Source organism: Simochromis diagramma, unplaced genomic scaffold (assembly GCF_900408965.1).
Source record: "Simochromis diagramma unplaced genomic scaffold, fSimDia1.1 OVJJ01000293.1, whole genome shotgun sequence".
Classification (NCBI taxonomy): Eukaryota; Metazoa; Chordata; class Actinopteri; order Cichliformes; family Cichlidae; genus Simochromis; species Simochromis diagramma.
The window spans coordinates 20243563-20267749 of record NW_024386801.1 but is presented as its reverse complement, the minus strand read 5'-3'; the positions used below and the strand labels follow the sequence as shown (position 1 = coordinate 20267749).

At 40.9% G+C, this 24187-nt stretch overlaps 1 protein-coding gene and 1 long non-coding RNA gene across 2 annotated transcripts in view; both read right to left on the bottom strand.

The window, feature by feature from the left end:
* The window catches only part of swap70b (switching B cell complex subunit SWAP70b), a 34436-nt gene that overhangs the window by 4147 nt on the left and 6102 nt on the right, over positions 1 to 24187 (bottom strand). Inside the window, exons 3-11 of the mRNA XM_040026460.1 lie at positions 19629 to 19802; positions 18085 to 18312; positions 17431 to 17577; positions 17095 to 17203; positions 15719 to 15900; positions 7572 to 7679; positions 4203 to 4369; positions 1613 to 1811; positions 869 to 965 (exon numbers count right to left, since the gene is read on the bottom strand). Of these exons, the coding sequence (XP_039882394.1) occupies positions 869 to 965; positions 1613 to 1811; positions 4203 to 4369; positions 7572 to 7679; positions 15719 to 15900; positions 17095 to 17203; positions 17431 to 17577; positions 18085 to 18312; positions 19629 to 19802 (1411 nt within the window). The remainder of the gene's footprint in view (positions 1 to 868; positions 966 to 1612; positions 1812 to 4202; positions 4370 to 7571; positions 7680 to 15718; positions 15901 to 17094; positions 17204 to 17430; positions 17578 to 18084; positions 18313 to 19628; positions 19803 to 24187) is intronic.
* On the bottom strand, positions 4799 to 7565 carry LOC120730222. Its single transcript, XR_005695072.1, has 2 exons — positions 6738 to 7565; positions 4799 to 6703 (listed from the first exon to the last, which is right to left on the bottom strand). It is a non-coding gene; the product is annotated as an uncharacterized LOC120730222 (long non-coding RNA).

Here is a 24187-nt window from a genome sequence, read left to right as displayed (position 1 = left end):
CCGTTGTCTCAGCGTCTGCAATGGTGCAGACACGGAGAGTGTACTGACAACTTCTATGATTATAACCAGGGGTGCACATAAGTGGTCCGCATGTGCGCATTCGCTGTCAAAATAAAAGACGCGCACCAGATAAGAAGTTGCGACGCGCGTTTGCGTCCATATAAAAAGGCACTGTTTTTGTCCACTAGAGTGGGATTTTCACGGCACATTCCGCACCACATCTCTGTGCGTTCATCATTTGTTTGAAGCCAGCTCACCTCCTGCAACCACTTTCCGAGAATACGCGCTTCTTTTGCGGTTCAGACTCCTTCTGATCTTTCTTTGGAGGTGGAGGAACACCAAAGTAATTGCTTAAAGGAGCTTCTTCGACATCTTTAAGAGTTCTAAACAAATGTCTGTCCTCCTCCAGAAAATCTTATGTATGCAAACACGCGTTGCAACTTCTTATCTGGTGCACGTCTTTTATTTTGACAGCGAATGCACACCTGCGGACCACTTATGTGCACCCCTGATTATAACCAGCTGCAATTGACTGCACAGCTTATAACATATCATAGGTCAGTTTTTACATGAAATAGAATGGCATTTATTATAATACAACATTTTTAAAAATCCTATCATTGTGATTAGGTTTTTAACGCGTTTTTAATTTTTTTTTTTTTTTTAAATCTGAATTTATGTTATAGTGAAAAAAAACAACTCATTTTATATTTTCTATATGAATAAACAGATGTATGATATTCTGAATATATCACTATCACCTAAAAATAATCCCAACCCTAACCTTAAACTTGAATTTTAACTGTCAAACAGCTCTTAAGAAAAGCACCACATGGTCCAGGCGGATGCTCATTGGGTTTCTGTTTACCTGGTTGAATGAGCCGTAACAAGCCCTCATGTTCAGCCACTTTGTGCTTCCAGGTCTTGGTGTTGTTGGTCGCAGTTTCCAGCTTCTTCTTTACTGTCTGGCTCACACATGGAGAAACAGAAAACGCAACACATGTGTGAGGTTTAATAGATGTAAAAATGGCACCTATCAGCATACTGATTCACAAGTGGTTAGTATTAAATCTCTTGTCTAAAGAAATCTTGTCTAAATGGCTAAGCCTGAACAGGTGTCCCTGAGGCTTCCACAAAGTATTTGATTAAAAGTGAATTCTTTTGGGAATGACAGACTAATCGCATGATGAGTCTGCATATTTGCATGGAAAGCTGCTGTGCAAATAGTCCAGTCACTGCTAGCAAGGTGGATGCTGCATGTTCTGCCTCCTGCATGCAGGTGGCCCCCACCTCTAAACCACATGTAGCAGCTTCTGTAGTTTGAGTGGAGCAGACAGTCTCCTGCTGTGTGCTACATATGAGGAAGGACAACTGAAAGCAGCTTTGAAGACATATGTTAGGTGCAAACCTCAAAGACTGCTCAGTAACTGCTTTGAACTACAGCAAGAGGCACAATTTAGTCATAAAATGTCAACATTCATAGAAATGATGATAAGTTGAGTTTTTCCCTTTTTATTGTTTTAATGATTTATTTGTGGGTAACGGCTCCGTTCCACAGAGGAGTTTTCACACTAGTCCTATTGCATCCATATTTATACCCCCCATCACTGACCTCATACTGCTCCAGCGCCCCCTGCCTCTCCAGCTCCAGCTGCTCCAGCTGCTTCATTGCAGCTTGCAGGGCGCTCTCCTTGGCCAGACGCTCCTTCTCCAGTTCCTCTTTCTCAGCCACCGTGACGGAGATGGCCTGCTTCTGCTGCAAATGGATCTGCTCCAACTCTGCTCTCTTTTTGGCCTCCTCCTCCAGTAATCTGGTCCACAGTACATATATCATTTACTACAGGCAGGCTTCAGCATGGGCCCTACCCCCAGGAGGGTCAGATCACTGCATAAACAAAGTATGTGGACCGTACATGCGTTTTCCACAGATTTGACACTTCTTGAGAAAAATATTAGACCCTGTGTAGTTACTATTATCAACAGTGTGTGCACTGTATACTGTGTACACACACACACACACACACACACACACACACACACACACACACAAAGTGTTTGCCCCCTTCCTAAGTTTCTAGTTTTTGTATGTTTGTCAGACATTAATGTTTCAGATCATCAAAAAATGTAAATATATGTCAAAGAATAACACAAGTAAACACAAAAGGCAGTTTCTAAATGAAGGCGCTTACTCTTAAGAGGAAAAAGAATCCAAACCTACATGGCCCTGTGTGGAAAAAAAAGTGATTCCATTATCCACAAATGGTGAAAACATGGAACAGTGGTGAACCTTCCCAGGAGTGCCCAGCTGACCAAAATTACCTCAAGAGCACAGCGACGACTCATCCAAGAGGTCACAAACAACCCCAAAAACAACATCCAAAGAACTGCAGGCCTCACTTGCCTCAGTTAAGGTCAGTGTTCATGACTCCACCTTAAGAAAGAGACTGGGCAAAAGTGGCCTGCATGGGAGTTTCAAGACAAAAAACCACTGCTGAGCAAAACGAACATAAAGGCTCGTCTCGTTTTGCCCGAAAACATCTTAATCATCCCCAAGACTTTTGGGAAAATACTCTGTGGACTGACGAGACAAAAAGGTGTGTGTCATTTCAGAAAAGGATCATCATGCCAACAGTAGAACACGGTGGTGGTAGTGTGATGGTCTGGGTCTGTTTGCTGCCTTAGGACCTGGAAGACTTGCTGTGGTAAATGAACCATGAATCCTGCTGTCTACCAAAACGCCCTGAAGGAGAACGTCCGGCCGTCTGTTTGTGACCTCAAGCTGAAACAAACTTGGATTTGGCAGCAGGACAATGATCCAAAACACATTAGCAAGTCCACCTCTGAATGTCTTAAGAAAAACAAAATGCAGACTTTTGAGTTGCCTTGTCCTGACTTAAATCCGATTGAGATGCTGTGGCATGACCTTAAAAAGGCAGTTCATGCTCGAAAACCCTCCAGTGTGACCGAATTACAACAATTCTGCAAAGATGAGTGGACCAAAATTCTCCACAGTGCTGTAAAAGACTCATTACCGCTTATAGTTTGGTTGCAGTTTTAAGGGTGCTCCAACCAGTTATTCGGTTTAGGGGGCAATCAGCTCACCTTCATTTAGAAACTTAATTTTGTGTTTACTTGCATTATGTTTGTCTAACATTTAAATTTGTTTGGATTATCTGAAATATTTAAGTGTGACAAAAAAAAAAAAACACAAAAAGAGAAAATCAGGCAGGAGGCAAACACCTTTTCACAAATAAAAGAGAAATATATTTCCAGGCTGTAAAAGTATAATTGTTTTAAAAAGAAAAAAAAAGAATAATGAAGAAGCTAATGTATAAATCAGTTGTAAACGGATGTGTCAGCAGGTGGTGCAATAGTGTAGTTAGACAAGTAAATATAATAAACATAAATATATACAAACATAATTTAGTTCAAACTTTTTTAAGAAATATATTTTCCATAAAGGTGATCTGAGTTTGTGGTGATGTCATGATTTGTATAGTTGATATTTTTTGACACTGAGACTGTTCATATGTATATAGTGCTGCACAACTGTGCCCCTTGCAAATCTCCTCTCTCAAAATTTCAGTGGCAAGTCTTTAATATTTCTTGTATCTCATTAAGCACCTATACGTTTCATTATAAAACACTGCCATTTAGGTCTCAGGCATACTTTACTCATTTAACTGTGGTTGTAGAGAAAAAACAGCCACTGAAAATTGTCCTCTTCTAAAGAACTGATTGACATTTTTAACACAACGACTACATTTAAAGGAAATACTCGCTGGTGACTTCTCAAACGTGACCTGGAATGTATTCATCAGCAGATAGGAAGGAAAGATGAGGGAGGAAATGTCGAGTGTATGAAGGAGAAGTTGAAAGTCTGGCTGTGTATAGCCTCCTATATTAGGAAAACAAAGACTTAGACTCAGCTCTTTGGACAGAGGTTCATGTGATGCACTTCATTAGGAATATCAAGTTTCATGCTTCACTGAAATTTGGTAGCACCAGTGCTGGACTGTTAAGGTAACAAAAAAGAATTTCTATGAATATATTTATCCCAGTGTTATGCTTTCCAGATAGGAGACGTATACAAAGATCCGAGTGACCTAAGTTTCCTCATCAGAGGATCTGAGTGAGGCTCTGTAGGGAATATTCTTTATACAAACCCAAACATTTCTCCCTCCGCACACCCTTTGACTCACCGTGTCTGCAGCTTACGGATGATTTCCTCATCCTGTCTGGCACGCCTCTCGTCTTCCAAAGCGTGCTCCAGTTGGCGATACATGTCTTCCAGCTCATGGACCCTCTGCAGGTACTGCTCCAGCTCAGTGGACTTCTCAGCCAGGTTTTTCTCAATCTGCTGCCGCACCTTTAAAACCAGGAAACACAGAAGTATACTTCACCTGGAATTCAAAATTAATACTCATAAGATCCATTCGTGTGTGTTTATACACCACTCTGCAATCATTAGATATTATTAAGCTGTGGCCCTTCCTCGGTGTGTTTTTTTTTTTGTCCCATCTCTTGCTGGATGTTATTTCCTGTTGAAAGCGAGGTTTTCCTTCCCACTGTTGCCAAACTGCTTGCTCATAGGGGATCATCTAATTTTCAGGGTTTTCTTTCTCATTGTCGGGTCTTTACAGGTCTTTTTGCAATATAAAGCACCTTAAGAGGACTGGTAACGATTTCATGCTATATACACACACACACACACACACACACACATATATACACATACACACACACACACACGTGTATATACACATACACACACCTTTTTTTTTTTTTTAAACTGACTTGACTTGAATTAAGCGTTGGAGTTTGCATATTGGTGCCAACTCTAAAGTGCCACAGCAGGTGCGCATATCTAAAGTACTCTTGTCATGATTAATCGACATCTCACAGGAAACCCGAGTTTGATATTAGACGTGTAAAATAAACAGACATAGACAGGTGCAACCTAAAACCTCAGTCAGAGATAACTGCTATCACAACTGCTATCAGCTCTCTGTAAACTCAGGCTTTCTGCTCCAAGTGCGTTCACATAAAAGAGGGCTGATGACTCCCATCAGACACATTATCGGAGGAAAACACACACACACACACACACACACACACACACACACACACACACACACACACACACACACACCTGATAGTTATCAGTTATTTCAGGCTCTCACTGCTTTCACATAAAAAAAGGGCCGCCTACATCCAGAGACAGAGGAACAGGTGACAGCAAAGAAATATAACAGCAAAATATGACAAAAAAAAAAAAAAAAAAAAAAATCAGCCTTGTAAGTTCATAAGTTAATATTTATTCTAGCAGTCTTTACATCCTGAGTGCTGCTGTTTATTTCTGATATTGTGGGTGCATTTAAAGTGCATTGTGACACTGTCCCAAAGCCTTCTGATGGAGGGCTGTAAATCACTTTAGTTTATGCTCAGATCAAATTTAAATATTTTCTGTTGACTGAATATTATTGCTGTTCAATAGCCTTCAAAAGGCTGCTGTATTATCCAAATCCCACTTGGAGCTTATTGACGGGAAAAGCCTCAATGAAAGCATTTGAGAGTCACCTTAGAGCTCAGCGTACCTCACCAACTCATTGTTATTGTATCTTTATTTCAGACATATACAGAAAAAATGATATATACAAGTACATATACTTGCATTTACATGTACAAATATGAATATATATGTAAATACACAAATGTGCGCAGACAAAACAAAAAAGTAAAATAAATAAAATAGAGTCTAAATGACATGAAATTACAATTATTAAGTCTGAAATGGAGTAGGAAGAATTATAACATACTTATTAGCATTAACACTGCTTCATATAACACCTCTGGGGTCAGATGTTTATGAATTAGCACACACAATCTGTGTGTGCTAATAGTGGAGATGATCTTGAGCAAACACTAAAAACCTCATGCTATTCTCAGTGGGTAGCTCAGCTGGTGTGGACGAGTGTGAGAGAAAGTGGAGTTAAGCGAAGTGCTGTTGCAACCAACTTAAACCGAGTAACATATTAATGATGTATAAGATTAAGTAAGAAATACAAATCAAAATTACGCCGTCTCTTAGGATCAACTAAGTGGGACATCCGAGAGCAGAACTGTGACTAAAGAACCACAGTTAAACTTCTATCTGCCATTTCACCACATCCATGCTGTGTAGCAAGCATGTCAAGATGTTATCAGTGGCATTCGAGCACAGTGAAACGGGGCTCTTTTACAAACAAGTGTTTGTGAGTAAGAAAGAAAACGCCATCAGTGTTAGCTGAGCCTCAGACTCTTCTTAACCACACACTATATTCTTAAATGTGAGGCAACAAACAACATCCATTCAAGTCTCTCCAAATTGCTGCTCAAGACTCTGCAGTACTTTTCTGTTTTGTGTTTATTTTAGTAGCCAATCTCAGTTTATGTATTTAACAGGTTTATGTCAAATTGAAATGGATGAATTATGTCATAGCAAAACAATGTTGCATGAAAATTGTTCCGACTTACCCATTATTGCATGCTCTCAATAATACAGTGATATATTGTTCCTTTTATTCCTTGTAAGGTGACCTTGGGTTTCTGAAAGGTGCCCTCAAATAAAATGCATTATTATAAATATATTTGCAGCCTGATAATTGAGGATTAATGTCCCTGAATATAAAGCAAGTGCAGTAATTGACCAGTCTGGTGGCCCCTCCACCCATCCATCCACCCATCCATCCATCCACCCATCCACCCATCCATCCATCCATGTCACGGGGTGCTGGAGTCTATTCCAGCTACTATGGGGTGAGAGTTGAGGTACACCCTGGACAGGTCTAGTCACAGTCTGTCTCACGGCTAACACAGAGAGACAGACAACCATTCGCACTCACATTCACATTTAGAATCATCAGTTAACCGAACCTTGCTATCTGCATGTCTTTGGACTGTGGGAGGAAGCCAGAGTACCCGGAGAGAACCCACACAAGCACAGGGAGAACATGCAAACTCCACACAGAAAGGCCCCGGCCAGATGGTGGGGTCTAACTCAGGACCTGGTAGTGTTTGACTTTGCTTATTTTTTGTTTTATCTGTAGTAGTACTTAAGACTACACAAGGAGTGTGCAGTGCTAATATTGCTGTCATTTTAATGTGGCACTTCAACTATGGAGGCCACCATTGATGACATTTGCACATATCTACTACTGATGTCTCAATACATATCTCAGATAACTGTGGAATTGCACTGATGAACAGCCATCACGGAAATTATGCAGAGATACAGCGAGGAGATGCAGAATTAACTTAAACAGTAGGAAGTAGGAACCACTAAAATTGTTTTTCTGTTCAGGAATTAAAGTAAATAACTCTAAATTGGCATTTTAATCAGAAGATCCAGTACTAGAGTGTACTTCATGAAGTGTAGCGCAACAATATTAAGATGTTGTCAGGCAGAGTAATCAGAGGTTTGTGGTAATGGTGCAGAGGAAACATCCATGTATGATATTAAGTCCAACTGGCACCACTATGCTCGACTGTACGTTATAGACATTACATGCAGATGAAAAGGATTGACAGACCAGTTTCTCTCTCTCCAGGTCCCTCCTGTAACGGTCCTGGAGCTCAGTTTGGGTCTGAAGGCGTCTTTTTTCTTCTTCTGCTGCGTTAGCTGCTGCCTCCTCCAGAGCCTGCCAAAAGAGCAACAGACAAGCCAAAAATGAAATTTTTTAATTTTCCTTTTTTTGCAGAGTGGACTAAAGCAGTATGTGAAATCACACATTTCACACCCTTGTAGTGTCAGGTTAAAGAGACTGTTTGGTGGTGTTACTTTTACATACACTAAAATATCACACTCTAGTCAGGGATATAACCAGGGCTTAGAAAAGCTACACTTCTCAATAAATTAAAGTCCTAGAGTCGTAAAACAGCCAAAAAAAACAAACAAAACAAAGCCTGGAATTTTGAAGACTGTAAAGGGCTTCACTCTTCCTGCTTTTGCAGAAGCAACTACATATATGAAAATTTGAAATATGTGCTGTGGGTATATAATAAAGACAAAACAAGATAAAGTGTGGTCTTCATCCTTTATTGAAATTAAAATAACAAGGCAAAAGTTACCTACTATTAACTGCTTTACCTTCGATTTGCTCCTCGTACCTTAACCAATCATCAGTCATCATTCTTAAGGAGTCATGCTACAGTCCAACTCGACACACTGGGGGGAATGATACCAATCTGGCAACATGTCCAGTGTTTTCAAAGAAAAAGCCATCTAGAGCGCACATGTTGTTTGTGTTTTGGCGTCCTCATAGCTATGGCCGTAATTGTAATACTTAATTTATACAGTTTCATCATCAAGTGCCATCATTTTGAGACATATTGCCAAGTGAAGTCTAGTTGAGGAGATAAATGATTTTGCAGTAAAGGTTAGGGATTGGCTAAAAACCAACCAGAACTGTAGCTCTTCTAATTTAATTTTCCCTTCTAAAGCCTGGTAATTATATCTATTATGTTTTATTTTGTTTTAAGCATCTACTAGTTTTATACAAAAGGTTAGCCAAGGATGAGAACTGAAAAGTAGTAACACATATATAGTATGCAGCACATCAGTTTCATGCTCCATTTTGAAACTGGCGAACTACATCATAACTTTTAAATAAACTTGAAATTAAAAAGCAGTTTCTCTATTTTAAAAACCACAGAATGAAAAAAGGAAAACAAACAACGAAACTGGTGTGAGGGGGAAGTTTCAGCAAAGACCTGTCAGGGGGGGATTGCTGCATGTTTAATTTTAGTTGTGTGGTTTATAACAGACTAACAGAAATGAATGCGCTGCCTCTGAATAGGTATGCAAATGTAACACCAGCAGCGCTCTATGAAGGCAAATTGAGCATGAAGTAATACACACTGAAATCATTTGTCCTGCAGAGTTCAGACTTCTTGGAATAACAAAATGTTTTACCATTGCGGTTGCATTTTATTTTTGGGGTTTTTTTTGTTTTGTTTTGTTTTTAAATAAAAACAAAAAGTAAAAGAAGAAGAAGACTACTAGTCATTCTCTCATGACCTTCCACGTTTATCTGGGTCGATGTAACCATCACAGTTACAGCAACTGTACTGCTTTTTTGTCTCTCTCTCTCTCTCTCACACACACACACACACACACACACACACACACACACACACACACACACACTCTTAGCCTAGTCATTGCAGACTCTACATGGTTAATCAATGCACCCCGACTCTGCTATGGATCCATGTTATTGCTGATTGCTAAAATCTCAATTTAATAACAAAAAAAAACAAAAACCAATTGAAATAGACCAACACAATGGAGATGGCACTGTGCTACAGTGCTAATTTAAAACACAAGTAATATAAACACAAAATGTGAAAACTGTTGCCTGCCAGTGCTGCCACTCAGCATCCTATTAGATTCAAACATGGTATCAACATGAAAATCTTACACTGCCTAGTTCTCGATCGTTATCGCGTTCACAGAGTTGGGGGTCCACACTACCTGCGAGGCCAGTTAATGACAATACCCATCGGGATTTTATGGCTGATAAATAATCAGGATTTCAGACAGTGGTAAGCATGCTAGCCAGTTACTTCACATACTGGTATCATATTTGACCATTTTTAAACTATGGTAAATGGCCTGTATTTGTATAGCGCTTTTACTAGTCCCCAAGGACCCCAAAGTGCTTTACGCATCCAGTCATCCACCCATTCATGCACACATTCACACACTGGTGATGGCAATCTACATTGTAGCCACAGCCACCCTGGGGCGCACTGACAGAGGCGAGGCTGCCGGACACTGGCGCCACCGGGCCCTCTGACCACCACCAGTAGGCAACGGGTGAAGTGTCTTGAAAAATTACATCAAAATTGAGACTGTCCAAGCCGGGGCTCAAACCGGCAACCTTCCGATTACAAGGTGAACTTCCCAACTCTTGAGCCACAATCGCCCGCTATGATAACATGAAGATCAAAAAAATTTTATATAGCACCAATTTAAAAAAAAAAAAAAAAAAAAAAAAAAAAAAAAAGCATGGCACTTTCTAGGATACAATACCAACAATATTAGAAAGAACCATCACCAGGCCCTCTATCAGCAAGTAATGGGCAACAGTGGGAAGGAAAAACTCCCTTTAAAAATAGGAGGAAACCTTTCAGCACCACCAACCTCGGGGAGGGGCAGCTATCTGCCACAGCCGGTTGTGAATGAAGGGAAATTCAGTTTAGCCGTTTGTGAAACACACCCAGCAAACAAGTGTGACGAGGCTTGATTTGCACTTTCTCACCATGAGTCTCCTTTTAGATCTAGAAGAGAGAATGTTGAGTGCACGCTACAGGTTTTGTTGCTTGTTTCAAGACTTTTCCCTCATTTAACTTTCTGAATGACAAAGTTATAAAATACAACACAAGTTGCTGTCAATGTGGAATTGCAGACGACTGTTGAAACAGGACATTTGATAAAATGTTATCAAGAGCATAAGTAGGTTTGGTGCTTCTAGATGTTTCTAGAGGTCCCCGAATTTATTACAAAATGTAGCAGCAGCAGTTTCATTAACTCCATTTTCATTTCCATCCATTTAATTAAATTTCCTAATTTCATTATCTTGCCAGGATGTAACAACGCTTGATATTTCTGGGGTTTTTGTTTTGTTTTGTTTTGTTTTGTTTTTTTAAATAAAGACAAATCTTCCCCGTATGCTGTAATCGAAACGCAATCAAAATTTAGTTCCAAGAAGAAATTGACCATAATTGCAATTTACCTGATATATAAAGACAACATCCCAAAAAGTTGATTCTGTTCATCTGGACGTAGCATTTTCAGTGGGAGAAATGTTTCATCACTCATCCAAGTGACTTCTTCAGTCTCAGCTGACTGCAGGTTTCCCCAAACTTATAAAAAGTACCTTTGCACAATGACTGAAACTAGCACCACTGAAGGAACAATGGGCTGGGAGGTTGGTTTCTTGATCATTAATATGCAAATTGTCATGACCATTGATCAAAGACCACTGATCAGTGTGAATAGTACCATGAGTACCATTCACAGAGAGTTGGGGAATGTCTGCAATCACAGCATTGTAAGTTGGTGAAAGATGTACTCTTAGGCCCCCCCCTCCTCGATTCAGAGATGGTCTTTCCCTTTTCATGTAAATGGCCTCCTTGACTCAAACCAGCGTTCCTCCCTGTTCAGGATGTGTACATCCTCATCACTGTCCACTGGCCTGTAGGTGTAAATAGACTGCAGAGTCCTGGATAGACTGCAGAGTCCTGGCCTGACGAGTTAGCTCTTCTGTGTTGTGCCATCCGCTTAGCCAGAGGTTGTTTGGTTTCCCTGATGTTTAATCCTGGCAATCCTCCTGGCACTTTACAGCGCACACTATGTCAGTCTGTTTGTGTCGCAGGACCCAATCCTTGGAGTGGACCAATTTTTGGTGCAGTGTGTTTTGGGGTTTAAAAACCACAGAGATGTGGGAGTTTTCACTTAGGCAGCGGTTGTCCTTCTCTCCTGGAGCGTTCTTTTGGCGCCTTCTCAGCTTTGACAAATGTCCAGCTGGGATAACCACATTTACTCAGGACCTTCTTGATATGATGTTCTTCTGCTTCCCTGGCCTCTGTATGTCATCAGGATGCTACAGTCACAGTTTGTGCTCCAGCGGATGATGAGAGTCAAACCTGTTTATAAGGTTGGGGAAACCTGCAGTCAGCTGAGAGTGAAGAAGTCACTTGGATGAGTAACGAAACTCTTTCTCCAAGTCAAGTCAGCTCTAAAAACTTTATATGGTCAGCTTTTGTATTTATAAAAGAAGCAAAGGTTCAAAAATACTAGAATAATACTAACTAAAATAAAATACATTTAAAGGTCCAACCTAGCCTATATACTGCAAGGTTAAACTTTTATAATTGCTGCCATTGTTTATGTTCTACAATCATTTAAATACATTGTGAAGCGTATAAATGGCAACACAGTCTTGTGCGAACTGTGTGTAGCTGTTTTTGGCCTCTTGGCATCTCACTGATCTATGAGGAATGTGACACCAACAATACTAGAATATACAAACAATTTATGAAAACGCATTTTTAAGTTTGCCGGCTGTTGGTGTAGAGCGTGGGTTTGTTTCGAAACAAAACCGAACGTAACAGGGAAAAACATTTCGGTAAATTAAACTGTGCTGGTGGTTGATCAATAACCTCTTTTTGCTTCACCCCTGATGTGAACTGTCTGCAGACTGTCACAATGCTCCTCTTATAGCAGCAGTGTGTGAGAATGTCTACTGTATGCCTGTGTGTGGCTACACATGTTTGTGTTCATTGTTAATTCATGAAGCTAACTATGCGAGTTGTACACTTACACCTCAATGGTAGATTGTTGTGAGTTTAGAGGTCGCTGTTCCAGACAAAGAACTCTTGTCCTGTTCTTCAGTCTGTTAGACGAGCGCAGCGTGAACCAGTCTGACTGCAACTTAGCTTTACTCACAATGCTGGCTGCAACCCCCCCCCGGTCCTACACTGAACTGAAAACCTAACCACTGATACGTGGTCAATGCGGTGATTTAAGTTTAACTAAACAATACCATTCTCAGAAGATTTATCTGACCCCTTGAGTCAGATAAGAGGCCTTTTTTAATTATTTGTAGCCCATCTGCTCTGCAATGATGTTTTTTTCCTATAACAAAAATCACAAAATCAAACAGTTGAGAGACTATTTCATAACATTTGTAACATTTGCCCACATTGCAGAAGGACAGTACAAACAAACAGATTTCTCACGGATGGATAACAGCAATGAGAAAAATACTTAACCACGACAATATTGAAGATGGCACTTCCTGTTATTTCTCAGAATTAGCAGAGAGCAGCCACTAATTATCAGCATTTGAAAAAGACAAATGAAATTGCAGAAATCAGCAGTGTTGGTAGCAGCAGAGAGAGTGAGGTTTAGCAGGAGGATTTTCTGGAGCAACATGTTTAATGGCTGCTGCACCCCCTGCCCCCACATTGCTCTTTCAATCCACATTCCTTCATTTGCAGGAAGTGATGGACTATTTATTAGTCAGAGGCTGCAGGGTGGAGCTGGTCTATTGTTGGCATTCATGAGCTGGCAGCAAGTTTCAGTGGTAACGAGGGTTTTTAGTTGACCTACTTCAAATAGTTGCATGAGACGCGTGTGTAACCCTGCAGTGTGCAACACAAAAACACACTGTCACTTCTAAAAGTGCGCAAGATAATGATTATTGAATGATTATTTTAAGTTGTGATGCAATCTTAGAGGAATGTTGCTGGATTGGTTTTGACACTTAATTTAGACAATGACAGCCGTGATGACATATCTGACTGAAAACAGTGGTTCCTTCTCAGCCACAAACCGCCTTCGCAACACTGGTTAAGCAAGATGCAATCCCAACATTATACCATAATAGTTAGAGACATCTTGGTACTTCTAAGTTGCTGTATCTGTGCCAGTTGGCTCTATCCGTTTAGTTTTATCACTTCACAGTGCAGTGGGTGGCCACAGAGAGAGGTGGCAGGCTGCTGACCATAGCCAGTATATGTCTATGGTCTGTGGGGGAGAGATTTATGAAAACAGTTATAGTTGTAACCAGACTGGACCATTTTGTTAGCTCCATTACCATCCATCCAGTTTTTGCTAGTATCTAAGGCCAGGTCACACAGAAGCAGCAGTCTAAGAAGAGAAGCCCAAACCCCCTTCTCCCCAGCCACCTCCAACGCATCTGTGGGAAAACTGAGGCAATCCCAGGTCAGCTGAGAAATAATCTCCCCAGCGTGTCCTTGGTCTACACCAGGGCTTCCTCTTGACAGGACATGCCTGGAACACCTCATCAAGGAAACATCCTACACTTACACCTGAACCACTTCAACTGACTTTTTTTCAGTGTGCAAAAGTGGCGGCTGTTTGAGTCCGTCTCGAATGGCTTAACTCCTCACCTCAGCTCTGAGCAAGAAGCCAGCCTCTACAGGAAGCTCGTTTTCACAGCTAGTATCCACAAACTCGTTCTTTTGATCACTACCCCACAGTTTGTAACCACAGATGAAGCTAGGAGTATATCAACACTTGGCTATGCCTGTTCATAAAAAAATGATGACTAATCAATTACAGAGGGCAGCCCTGGCAGAGTTCAACACCCACTAGGGCTCACGTCCTGCAACCCAGACCAACTTCTCACTGTGGTCGTACAGGGACCGAATCGCTCATAAAAACAAACCAAATAAACCATACATCCAAAGAACCTCAAAAAAAACACATCCACCGAGGTTTAAAGGTGTGATTGCTTTGAAAGTAGCTAGGCCCATCAGAGGCCTTCTTTCTTTGGGCTTCCCCCCTCCACAAGCTCTCAAAAGTCAGTTTGACACAAGCAAGCAGAAGTCAGCTCCGACAGCAGAGCCGTCTGCAAGAGCATAAATTAGCTACAGCTAAGCAGAGACGCGCTCGCCTGCATGATGGCTCCTTTGTGCACTTGGCTGTCGAGTTCTATTTGCATAAATGGCAACAAATTATTTGCTGTCTTTTGACAGAAATATAATTCCATAAAAGGCAAGGCAGGCAGAACATTGTTTTCAGATACTTCAGGCACTTTCCCAAAATTAGTGCCACATAGTTTGCACCTTCCTGTGGAGACTGTCTGAAAAATGGAGGACAGGCTTGCAGCTTTAACACTGCAAATTCTTCACACATACAGTTGAGCCCTGAACATTTCTAAGACTTCTCTGACATGAATGTGAGAACACAAATTAGCTGGTCTTTAACCACCAGTGTGCTGTAACATTGTGTGAATAGTTCGACAGTGAGGTGCAGTTGCTCCAGTGCACTTTATGCTGGAAGAGGAATGCCTCCCATCCTTCCTCATTCTTTAATCTGAGACTGAGTACTGAGCTGTGCTTTGAGGAGTGCCGTTTTCGAACATACAAGTTCAGAACTTCAGTGAGGGAAATCCCTCAGGTTTGTCTCGCTCACTAAAGCATGCACAGACATTTTTTCTGCTCCATTCATAATTAATCTTATTTAAACATCCTGGTGTTCGTCTGTGATCCAACAGATGCACCTCCAGCCTTATATGCAGACGTTTCTCTCGTTATAACCTCAGTAACCACATCTCCCTTACGTGCACTTCCTATTTTCAAGAAGTTCTCAAGAGAAAGGCTGTTTTAATTACTGTTATTACTGCCTGCCCAACCGTCGGGCTGTTATCTGATAAGTTCTATCTTCTTTTTTTCCATTTTAACAAAGGAAAATAAACTTTTATTTTTATTTTTAGCTCAGAGGATGAAAGTCGGTGGCTTCACTTTACATGGGGTTTCTAATGTCTGAGGATCACATGTTGATCTTGTACTATATGTACAGTTTGCACTTATTATAGCTTTTTGTCTCTAAATGATGCACACTCACTCAGTTTTTCCCATGAAGATATGCACCTCTGTCTCACATGACCACAAAGATCGACTTCCCTGTTTCAATACAAACAGCATAGTGAAGATGGCCAAGAGCTGCTTTAAGTCTCTCGTTTTTTCCTCCCCCGCTTTGCCTTTGTGATTTTATCTGTTATATTTTTGACACTCTGCATCTTTCACTTCTGTTCATTTTCATCTTTGAGATGCTACGAAACAGAAGTGATAGTGAGGCAGACTTTTTCTGACCAGAATGGATCCACGGGGGACTATTGGCTGTGTGAGTTTCATCTCCTACCTTCCTCATATTTTCCAGTTCATGCTGCTTGGCCTCATTGGCTGTCTGTAGCTCCCTCATCCTCAGCTCCAGTTCTTCCTGTTCAGCCTGCTGTTTCAGCCGCAGCTCTCTGCGCTTCTGTCGAGCCTCGCGGTGCGGCGCTGGTCTGCCCTGGCGCAGCAGAGTCACGCAGTTCTGAACAGCTGAGACATGGATATCACACAAAAAAAAATCTTTAGTTTTAGAGCTTCCTGTTTCATGTTTTGGTTTTTCCAAGCCCCTCTATGAATTGCCACTTTCTTCCTGGAGGACAGTTTTGCATGCCAGCGTGATCCCAGCAGCTATGTTGTCAGGGGCAATTCAACCCTGGAAGGATCACTCAAGGCAAACTGGTCCTGGGAGGAATGTCACAGTAAGGAGGCCGAGCTTTAACCTATGGGGTCTGGCTGGGCACAGTCTGAAAGCACTACATGGGCTTGCTCTCTTGTGGGACCACCACTAACCGTAGGGGATATGAGAGTTTGGTGTTTTGTGGATCAGGCCGCAGTCATGGTTGGATGCCCTCTCTGTCCAAACCACAGATGACAAATCTAGCTTTAGGAACATGGAATATCACCTCTTTGGGCAGGAAGGCACCTGAGCCAGTGTGAGGGGTTGGGAAGTACTGCTAGAGATAGTTGGGCTTGCCTCAATACACAGCCTGGGCTCTATACTACTCTGGAGTTGCCATTGCTCAAAGGCAATCGTCAGGCAGTCAGGTTTAGGTATATGCATGGGATGACTGAAGGTGCCCCTTCCGGGGACTCCATTGTCCCCTTCAGGCAACTTTAATTGTCAAGAAGATTAGTGACGACACAATCTGGGGATATGCGAATGGGAGGGACCGCCTGAGCCAAGGTTTGCTTGTCCATAACGACCATCATGTTTGAACATACAATTCACGATGTTCATATGTGCACTTGGCCCCAGGACACCCTAAGTCACAGGTCGATGATTGATTCTGTAATCATTTCATCAGACCTGCAGCTACATGTCCTGTGTATTCTCATAAAGAGAGAAATTCAGCTGTTACTGAGGTTACACTGAATAGTGAGAGAGAGAAAAAAAGAGATGGCTGAAACAAGCAGTGGACATGAGCTTCCTCCAAAGGGTGGCTGGAGACTCCCTTAGGGAGTAAGATGAAGTAGTTCAGTCATCCGAACAACTACAGCAGGCTCCTGGATACCTTGTAGGTCAGGTGTTTTGAGCAGAACAAAGTTTTTCTTTAACTGTGTCGAACTACCAGAGGTTTATTTGCAGTAGAAGTAGTGAACAACTAATTTACTGTTTATTAACAATGAGGCAGACAGCAGAAAACTATTATCAAACTACTATTGAGCAGCTTCGATAGAACTCACCTTGGATCCACTCCTGCTTCTTCTTCTTGTCTGATGCACTGATTTCAAAGCTTTTTTGTGATGACTTGATGAGAAAGAGGCACTTCTTTCCCTCTTTGTCTTGTAAATGCTGCAAAGAAAAACAGAATTTACAAGCTGACAATACACAGACAAAAAACAATAACAAAACATACTTCTTTTTCTTTTTTTCTAAACAGTTCTCTGGTCTTTTATTTCTTATGTGCATAGGGAATTAATCTCCGTGTTTCACATGTTTATATTCTCTTCCGCTGCTGTTCTCATAGAAATCAAGGCCAGGAAGCTGAAACAGTTTTACTACAGACAGCAGGCTCTTGCCTCCACACTGCAGTTTCCATCCAACAGGACGTCTCCTTTCTTTTCAGCCAAGTCTTCACCAACATAGTATGAGATTGTGTTTGGCTTCAGCACAAACCAGCGCTCCGTCCAGTTCTTTCTCTTGTGCCCTTTCTTCATCATATAGCCCTGCAGTAAGACAGAATACTTAGCGGCTTAAATAACATTTACATCCTCCTAACAGCAAGCTTTATTATAAATCAATAATTAACACTTTATGAACTGAAATGTCATTATTTGACACCATTTTTAATCAATGATTTGCATTTGTGGTTAGAATTTAATTTGTAATTATTTTCAAAATGCTTGGTCCCAAACAGCGTTTTTCTTTTTTTTCTTTTTTTTTTAAAAAAAACAAAAAAACAAAACAGTTTTAGTTTTTAGCAGAATTAATCGAAATATTGAAAAACTTCACTACTGTGAACTAAGACATTTAGAGGGATTTTGACATTTTCATTGCCAGGTGCTAAATGTGCTGTTTAATTTAGTGTGAAATCTATGACTCCCATCATTTAAAGTGGTATATGCGTCACAGTTATTACAGTAGGCTGCATCGGCACTCTTTGAAATCAGAGTAAGATGACAGAGCTTTGCGATGAAGACTGTACCATCAGTCTGTGCTGATGTGCTGCCCACCTGTTTGAGCACGTCGAGAATGAGTTCCTGGTAGACTTCACCAATTCCCATTGAGAGCGTCTGATGGTCCATGCCCTTACTGAAGTGACCCGACCCAACTAGGCTGATGAGCTCCCATGCATTCAGACACTGCTGCTTTGAGTTCAGCTGCAGCTTATAGTCCTCGAAGCGCTCCTCCACCCAGCTTCCCCCCATCGCCTCTGTCAGCTTACGCAAGAAGTACTCAATCTGTACATGCAGACATGCACACAGACACACACACACACACACACACACACACACGCAGAGTCATTTTTCATCAAAAGCACAACTGTTCATTTACAATAAAAGATAACTTTCACCATTTCTGCATTTTTCCCACAATTCATCCTTACATGACTGCAGCAGCAAAATGTGCATTTCTTTTGCAAACAATCTTCCTGTGTTTGAGTTCTGATGTTTTTCCTACACAACAATAAATCTTCCAGCATTTGTAAAAGAACAGGAAGCTCGAAACTTCCTTTTCTGCTCTTGAGCAACGGACTTTTTCCACTGGCTACTAAGTGACACAGTGAAGGGACACGTACAGTATCATATGCTGAATATAAAACAGACTACAGATGAATAAAAGGCTGTTCACGCCAGTGCTTCCCCTTTTAGTAAGCACTTTGAAAAGAAATGCTCCAGTCTAAAATGTAAGAGGTTTACTGTCTCTCTTGAAAAAAAAAAACAACAACAACAACAAACAAACAAACAAAACCTTAATGTGATTCCTGAACCAGTCAATGGCATCCTTACAGGTTAGCGTCTTACTGCATAGCTTCTGAAGCACTTTTGATGCAAAGACAGCTCACACAGACGTTTGTGTTCAGTGCTGTGGTTTTATGACCGCAGGGTCCAAGGCAGGGCTTTTGCCAGAAAAGTGGTTAAGCTAATTATGTGGCATAGATGGCATCCCAAAGCTGCGTCTTTACACACAATTGGTGTGGTCTCAATTTTTTCAAAATCTAATTTAGCTTCTTCAGTTTCTTTCAATGTTGCTTTACTCCATGTTAAGTTGGAGATGTGAACAAAAAAACGACACCTAGAACTCACCCAGAATTTGTCTGTTCCTTTCTAGAGCCATCTGGTGTTTACATGAATTGTTTTCTTTTAATGTCACTTCTCTTACATCCAGACCACAGGCGTCAAAGTCATTTTACTTCATGAGCCACATACCAGTGAATGAGATCTCAAGTAGGACGGAGCGGTAAAACAACTGCAAAGTGCTTTTGTTTTAATGTACACAAGGCTTTCTAAAAGTATTCACATTTAATTTAACATCTATTTACGCAACACATCAACAGCCTTGGGTACTTATATGTGCACTAAAGAGCACTTCAAAGTGGATCTGCAAAAGTACAAAACCCAGTAATGTCACGTTTTTCAATTTAATGATTTAATCAGTAAATCTAAGACTAACCAACCCTCTATGACACCAACTGAGGGAAGAGCCACAAAAAAAAGAAAGAAAAAAAAAGAAAAAAGGGCGTACTACAACACAACAGCATCCCATGTTTTCTGACCTCCTCAGTGACGATGGTCAGGGGGTATCTGTCTTCAGACAGGAAGTTGAAGATGCACCAGATCTTGAAGGCGTCATCGTTACAGATCTTCAGCTCATTCTGCTCCAGGTTCTTCCTATACGACAACGTCCAGCACATTTTGTTGAAGTCTTGACGGTTAAAGTTATCCTTCACCTGTGGCACAACAGAAACATCATCAGGTTATGTTCCACACCAAAGGAGAACAGTCTGCTTTTCCAGATGCTCACATTTTTTAAAGCTGACATTTCAAACCACAGAGCATAGATATTATACATATGGGATATATTAATTTATCAAATCCATAATACACGACTTTAATAATGTACAACATGTGTTTCATCTACTAGCACATGCCCATGCTAGTTAGTCCAGGGTGGCTAGACAAAATGATGTCATAAGGGTATCTAAGATGTACATGTGTGCAGGAGTGTTCGGAAAGACAGATTGTGTATTACAGTACGATGCACACAGAAACTGAGAAGGGACAAAAAGAAAAGGTGCCTCTAGGGTTTAAATTCCAGAGCCAAATGGGAGGAAAGTTCTTAAAAAGGTCTAGTCAGTGGTGTGGAGGCGATGTTTTCTTTGAGCCAGTGAACAGTAGCATCTCCATGGAGACTACCGGCTGGCTGAGTGCACAGTCGTTTGGATGAGAAGCACATCTTGTCCTGCTGGCAGCCGCCCCACAAATCCAACCACCAGCAAATGATCCCAAAACATCTTCAACGTTTGCCGCAATTAGAAACCAGTCAACCCTGTAACTGGATTCATCAACTATTATATCTACAGTCCATGAATCCTGCTCAAAACCATGGTTACGGCACCTGCAGTGGCCATCACACAGTTTTTAGAAACACTGGTCTAAGGCGGCATTCAGGACAATCGGTAGCACTTCATATTGCTGTTGAACACTCAGCCTTTAACACAGTACAAACTTTAGTGGAACTACCACCCCTTTTCATCTCCAGATTTTTTTTTTTTTATTCTGAGTAGCTTTGCATTATTCTCCATTTAAAATAATCCTCGATTTTCTTACACTAAGCCTTAGTGGAGACCCCAGTTAACTGGCTAACAAATCATTTAGCTCCTTCCCCTATAAGTCGTCTTTATTTTAAAGACGACTGTTCAAATAGGTTTGTAGCTTCTGTGGGCACAACTTAGCTGACCATACTAAGGATATCCTCTATGACATCATACAGAGGCAAGAGTGTCGGGGGAGGGATGTGTGAAACCAAGTGTGTACAAATCTGGAGACTGAGCTTACAAAGGCATTATTTGTCATTTGCTGACCTCATTACTTGAAATTTTTCCCCCCCCTCAGCTTATCACCTCAGAGAGGCGGCCTGGTGTTTACTCATAGCCTGTGTTTGTTAGGGTTAGGAGAACTGAGCTCTTCAGGGAAGGAACACCTAAAAGTATCACCTCCAGCTGAACTCTCCAGAATGTGCTTTGCAGTCCCCTTTACAGAGCTGCGTGGGAAGTCACTACTTTTTCCTCTGTGTAAATGTGGGGAAGACCAACGCTTTCAGAGGGAGGGGCTCAGCCGCACTAACATGCACAACGCTAAAATAAGCAAGCAGTTATTTACAAAGCAAATAGCTTCTGAGCTTGTGCGTTTTATCAAATGCTTCATTAAAATGTCCTTTTTTCACAGGCAACATACAGAACAGTGAGTTTGTGAAGTATGTTCACATGATAATAAACCTTTGACTTGTGTGCTGCTTCAGCTAGTCCCGAACCTGAATCCATTTTCCATGCTGTGACAGAGAGAGACAAACATCCAGCTTGAAAGCCTGAACGGTTTCAAGATCTGATGTAACCTGCTATTGTGCTCATTTAGGTTGAGTGCCTGTGTAGAAACCTGTCTTAGATGTTAAAGCGATAGTACTTCCTCAACTTTTGAGAGTCACCCTGAAGCATTGCTTTACTCAACACTGCAAACTAGGACTAAATGTCAATTAATTTTGACGTCTAAATGAAGTAAAACACTTTTTTTAAATTCACAAAAAACAAAAACAAACATTCCTGTAGTGTATTACTCTTTTCTTTGTGTGTCTCCGTTCTAAATCAGCGGTCCCCAACCCCCGGGCCTCAGACCGGTACCGGTCCGTGAGTCGTTTGGTACCGGGCCGCGAGAGTTGAGGCTCAGGTGTGAAATGTATGGTTTTCAGGGTTTTTAATCGGTTTTCAGCGTTATTTTGTTATCATTTTTATCGTTTACTCTGTTTTCCTGGGTCTTTTCACGTGTGTTATGAATAAACCTTCTTTTTTTCGGTACCGGTACTAGTTTTATTTTGTTGTATTTATCCGCGACACCTTAAAGGCCGGTTCCTGAAAATATTGTCGGGCATAAACCGGTCCGTGGCACAAAAAAGGTTGGGGACCGCTGTACTAAATTATTATTTTAAAAACAAGAAGCACTCAGACAGCACAAACTTCAGCAAATTCAACTCACCCCCTAGTCTCTGTATTTATCACTTTGGCCTTCAGCTCAATCTATTGACCTTGATGGAAAGGTCAGAGGTCAAATGTGACATATTTTAAATCTTTATATAGTCATCGCAAACATGACTCCACTCCACACACCTACAAAGATTTATCAGAATTTGTTCAAACTTCTCCAGCTACTGTGTTTACAGAAACACAACAGCCAAACTTCTCTTTAATTGGCCTCGGCATCGTCACCTCTCCCATCAGAGATAGCCAATCTCTATGACATCATTCAGAGCCTTTTCAAGCCAAGACAGAAGAAAATGCAAAAATAAAAAAAAAAGAGAGATAATAAAAATGTATTTCATGTACCTTAGCAGCGATAAATTAAGTGTGTATTCAATAATAAATAAGCAAAATAGATATCCTCATTTACTTTAGCTATGCAGATTAAATGTGGGTTTGCCTACCAGTAACTTATCAGTCATGCTGATTCTCTGTACGTGTTCAGATGGTACAAATGTGTATTGAATATTTGTTGCTGTTGGGAGCTTTCTGGAGATTACTGAAGCTGAAAACAGCTGCAGGTCTTTTGTGAAGGTGAAATTACTGGCAACTATTAAAGACTGTAACAGGTAAAGATTGTTTGTGAGGCTAAAAATAGATTTTGGGTGGAATAAAATGAAAAATAAAAGTTACATGCCGGTGTAAAGAGGCTCCTCCCATCATGAATATTTTGCCCTTCGTCAATGGTTCTGGCAGTAAGTCTGACTCAAAAGCAACATATTCTGCTGTTGTTATAAATAAGGACGTGTCTCTCATGATGATGTGTTCAGGTAGCTGAATGTGTTCGCATCATGTTTGTGGTTCTGAATGCTTAATCACTCTGCAGCAACACAACATGCGAGGATAGGGTAAAGGGGAAGTCGTGAAAGCAGGATTTGTTACGAAAGAGCTTCTCTTTGTGTCACGCTCGTCTTGTTTTCGTTTTGTTCTTAGCTCGCTGGTTCTCGCTGTCTTTTCTCCTCCTCCCCTTCAAGATCCCTCTCGGTCTTTTCCCTTCAACAGTGAGATCCTTGTCAGCAAATCGCCCCCTCCTCTCCACTGCCACATGTTCATTAGGATTCAGGATCTAAACTTCAACCTTATCTCACACCGAAACAACACAACACAGAAATGTAAGAAGTGGCGTCAGACTAGAATAAACTGGAAGACAAAAAGAAAATCTTGTTACCAGTTCAACCGGATTGTCTGCTTTTTAAAAAAAAAAAATCACAGACTTCAGTGGAATGAGAATCACACCAGTGACAGGAGCAGCTGAATGTTCAACACGGTATGATGTGATATGAAAGCATTTGAAAAGGGGGAAGTAGTAACAAAGTGCTTTTTTAATGGTTCACAGCACAAAACAGGTGCTGTTAGGATGGTTCATCACCAACATCTGGCATCAACATCCTCATTTCTTTAAAAAAAGCGTAATAAATATACATAAATCTAAACACAGACTGCTGAGGCTCTCATTAGCAGATAACTAAAGGTGAATATTGCGATACAACTATGAAAGCATCCTCCAGTTACTGTAGCCATGTCTTTTGTGGTTAGTGTGAATTCGAATGACAAAGTTCACCAAATCTGAACTATAAGACTCGCTCTGCAGCAAGAACACAGATTACTCCAGATCTGACATTATTTACATACACAACTGTGTTAAATAAATAAACATTTGAGCATTTCTGATGAAAAGAAAAAGAATTAGATATAGGCCCCTCAACTTGGGCAAAATTCAAGGAATTCTTATTTTATTTGTAAAGTTCCTAAACAGAAAAACCAGCCCATTAAGCTCTTAACCCTTAACAGAACAGTCCATGTTCTGTGCATGAATGCATTTTAAATTTCTGTTTTCCCTATTAAATGTGAGGTTTCAGAAGAATGGATTTCAAATTAAGATAATCGCTTTAAGGCATGTTAGCACAAATGTCTTACTGCCAATCTGCTGCAGCTCAGCGAGGAAACACTGTGCCTTACAAACCCACCCGATCAGTCTCAGACTGGTGAAACCTCAATTAGCTTCAACGCATTTTTACGTGAAGTGAGGACTCAGGATTTTGTCC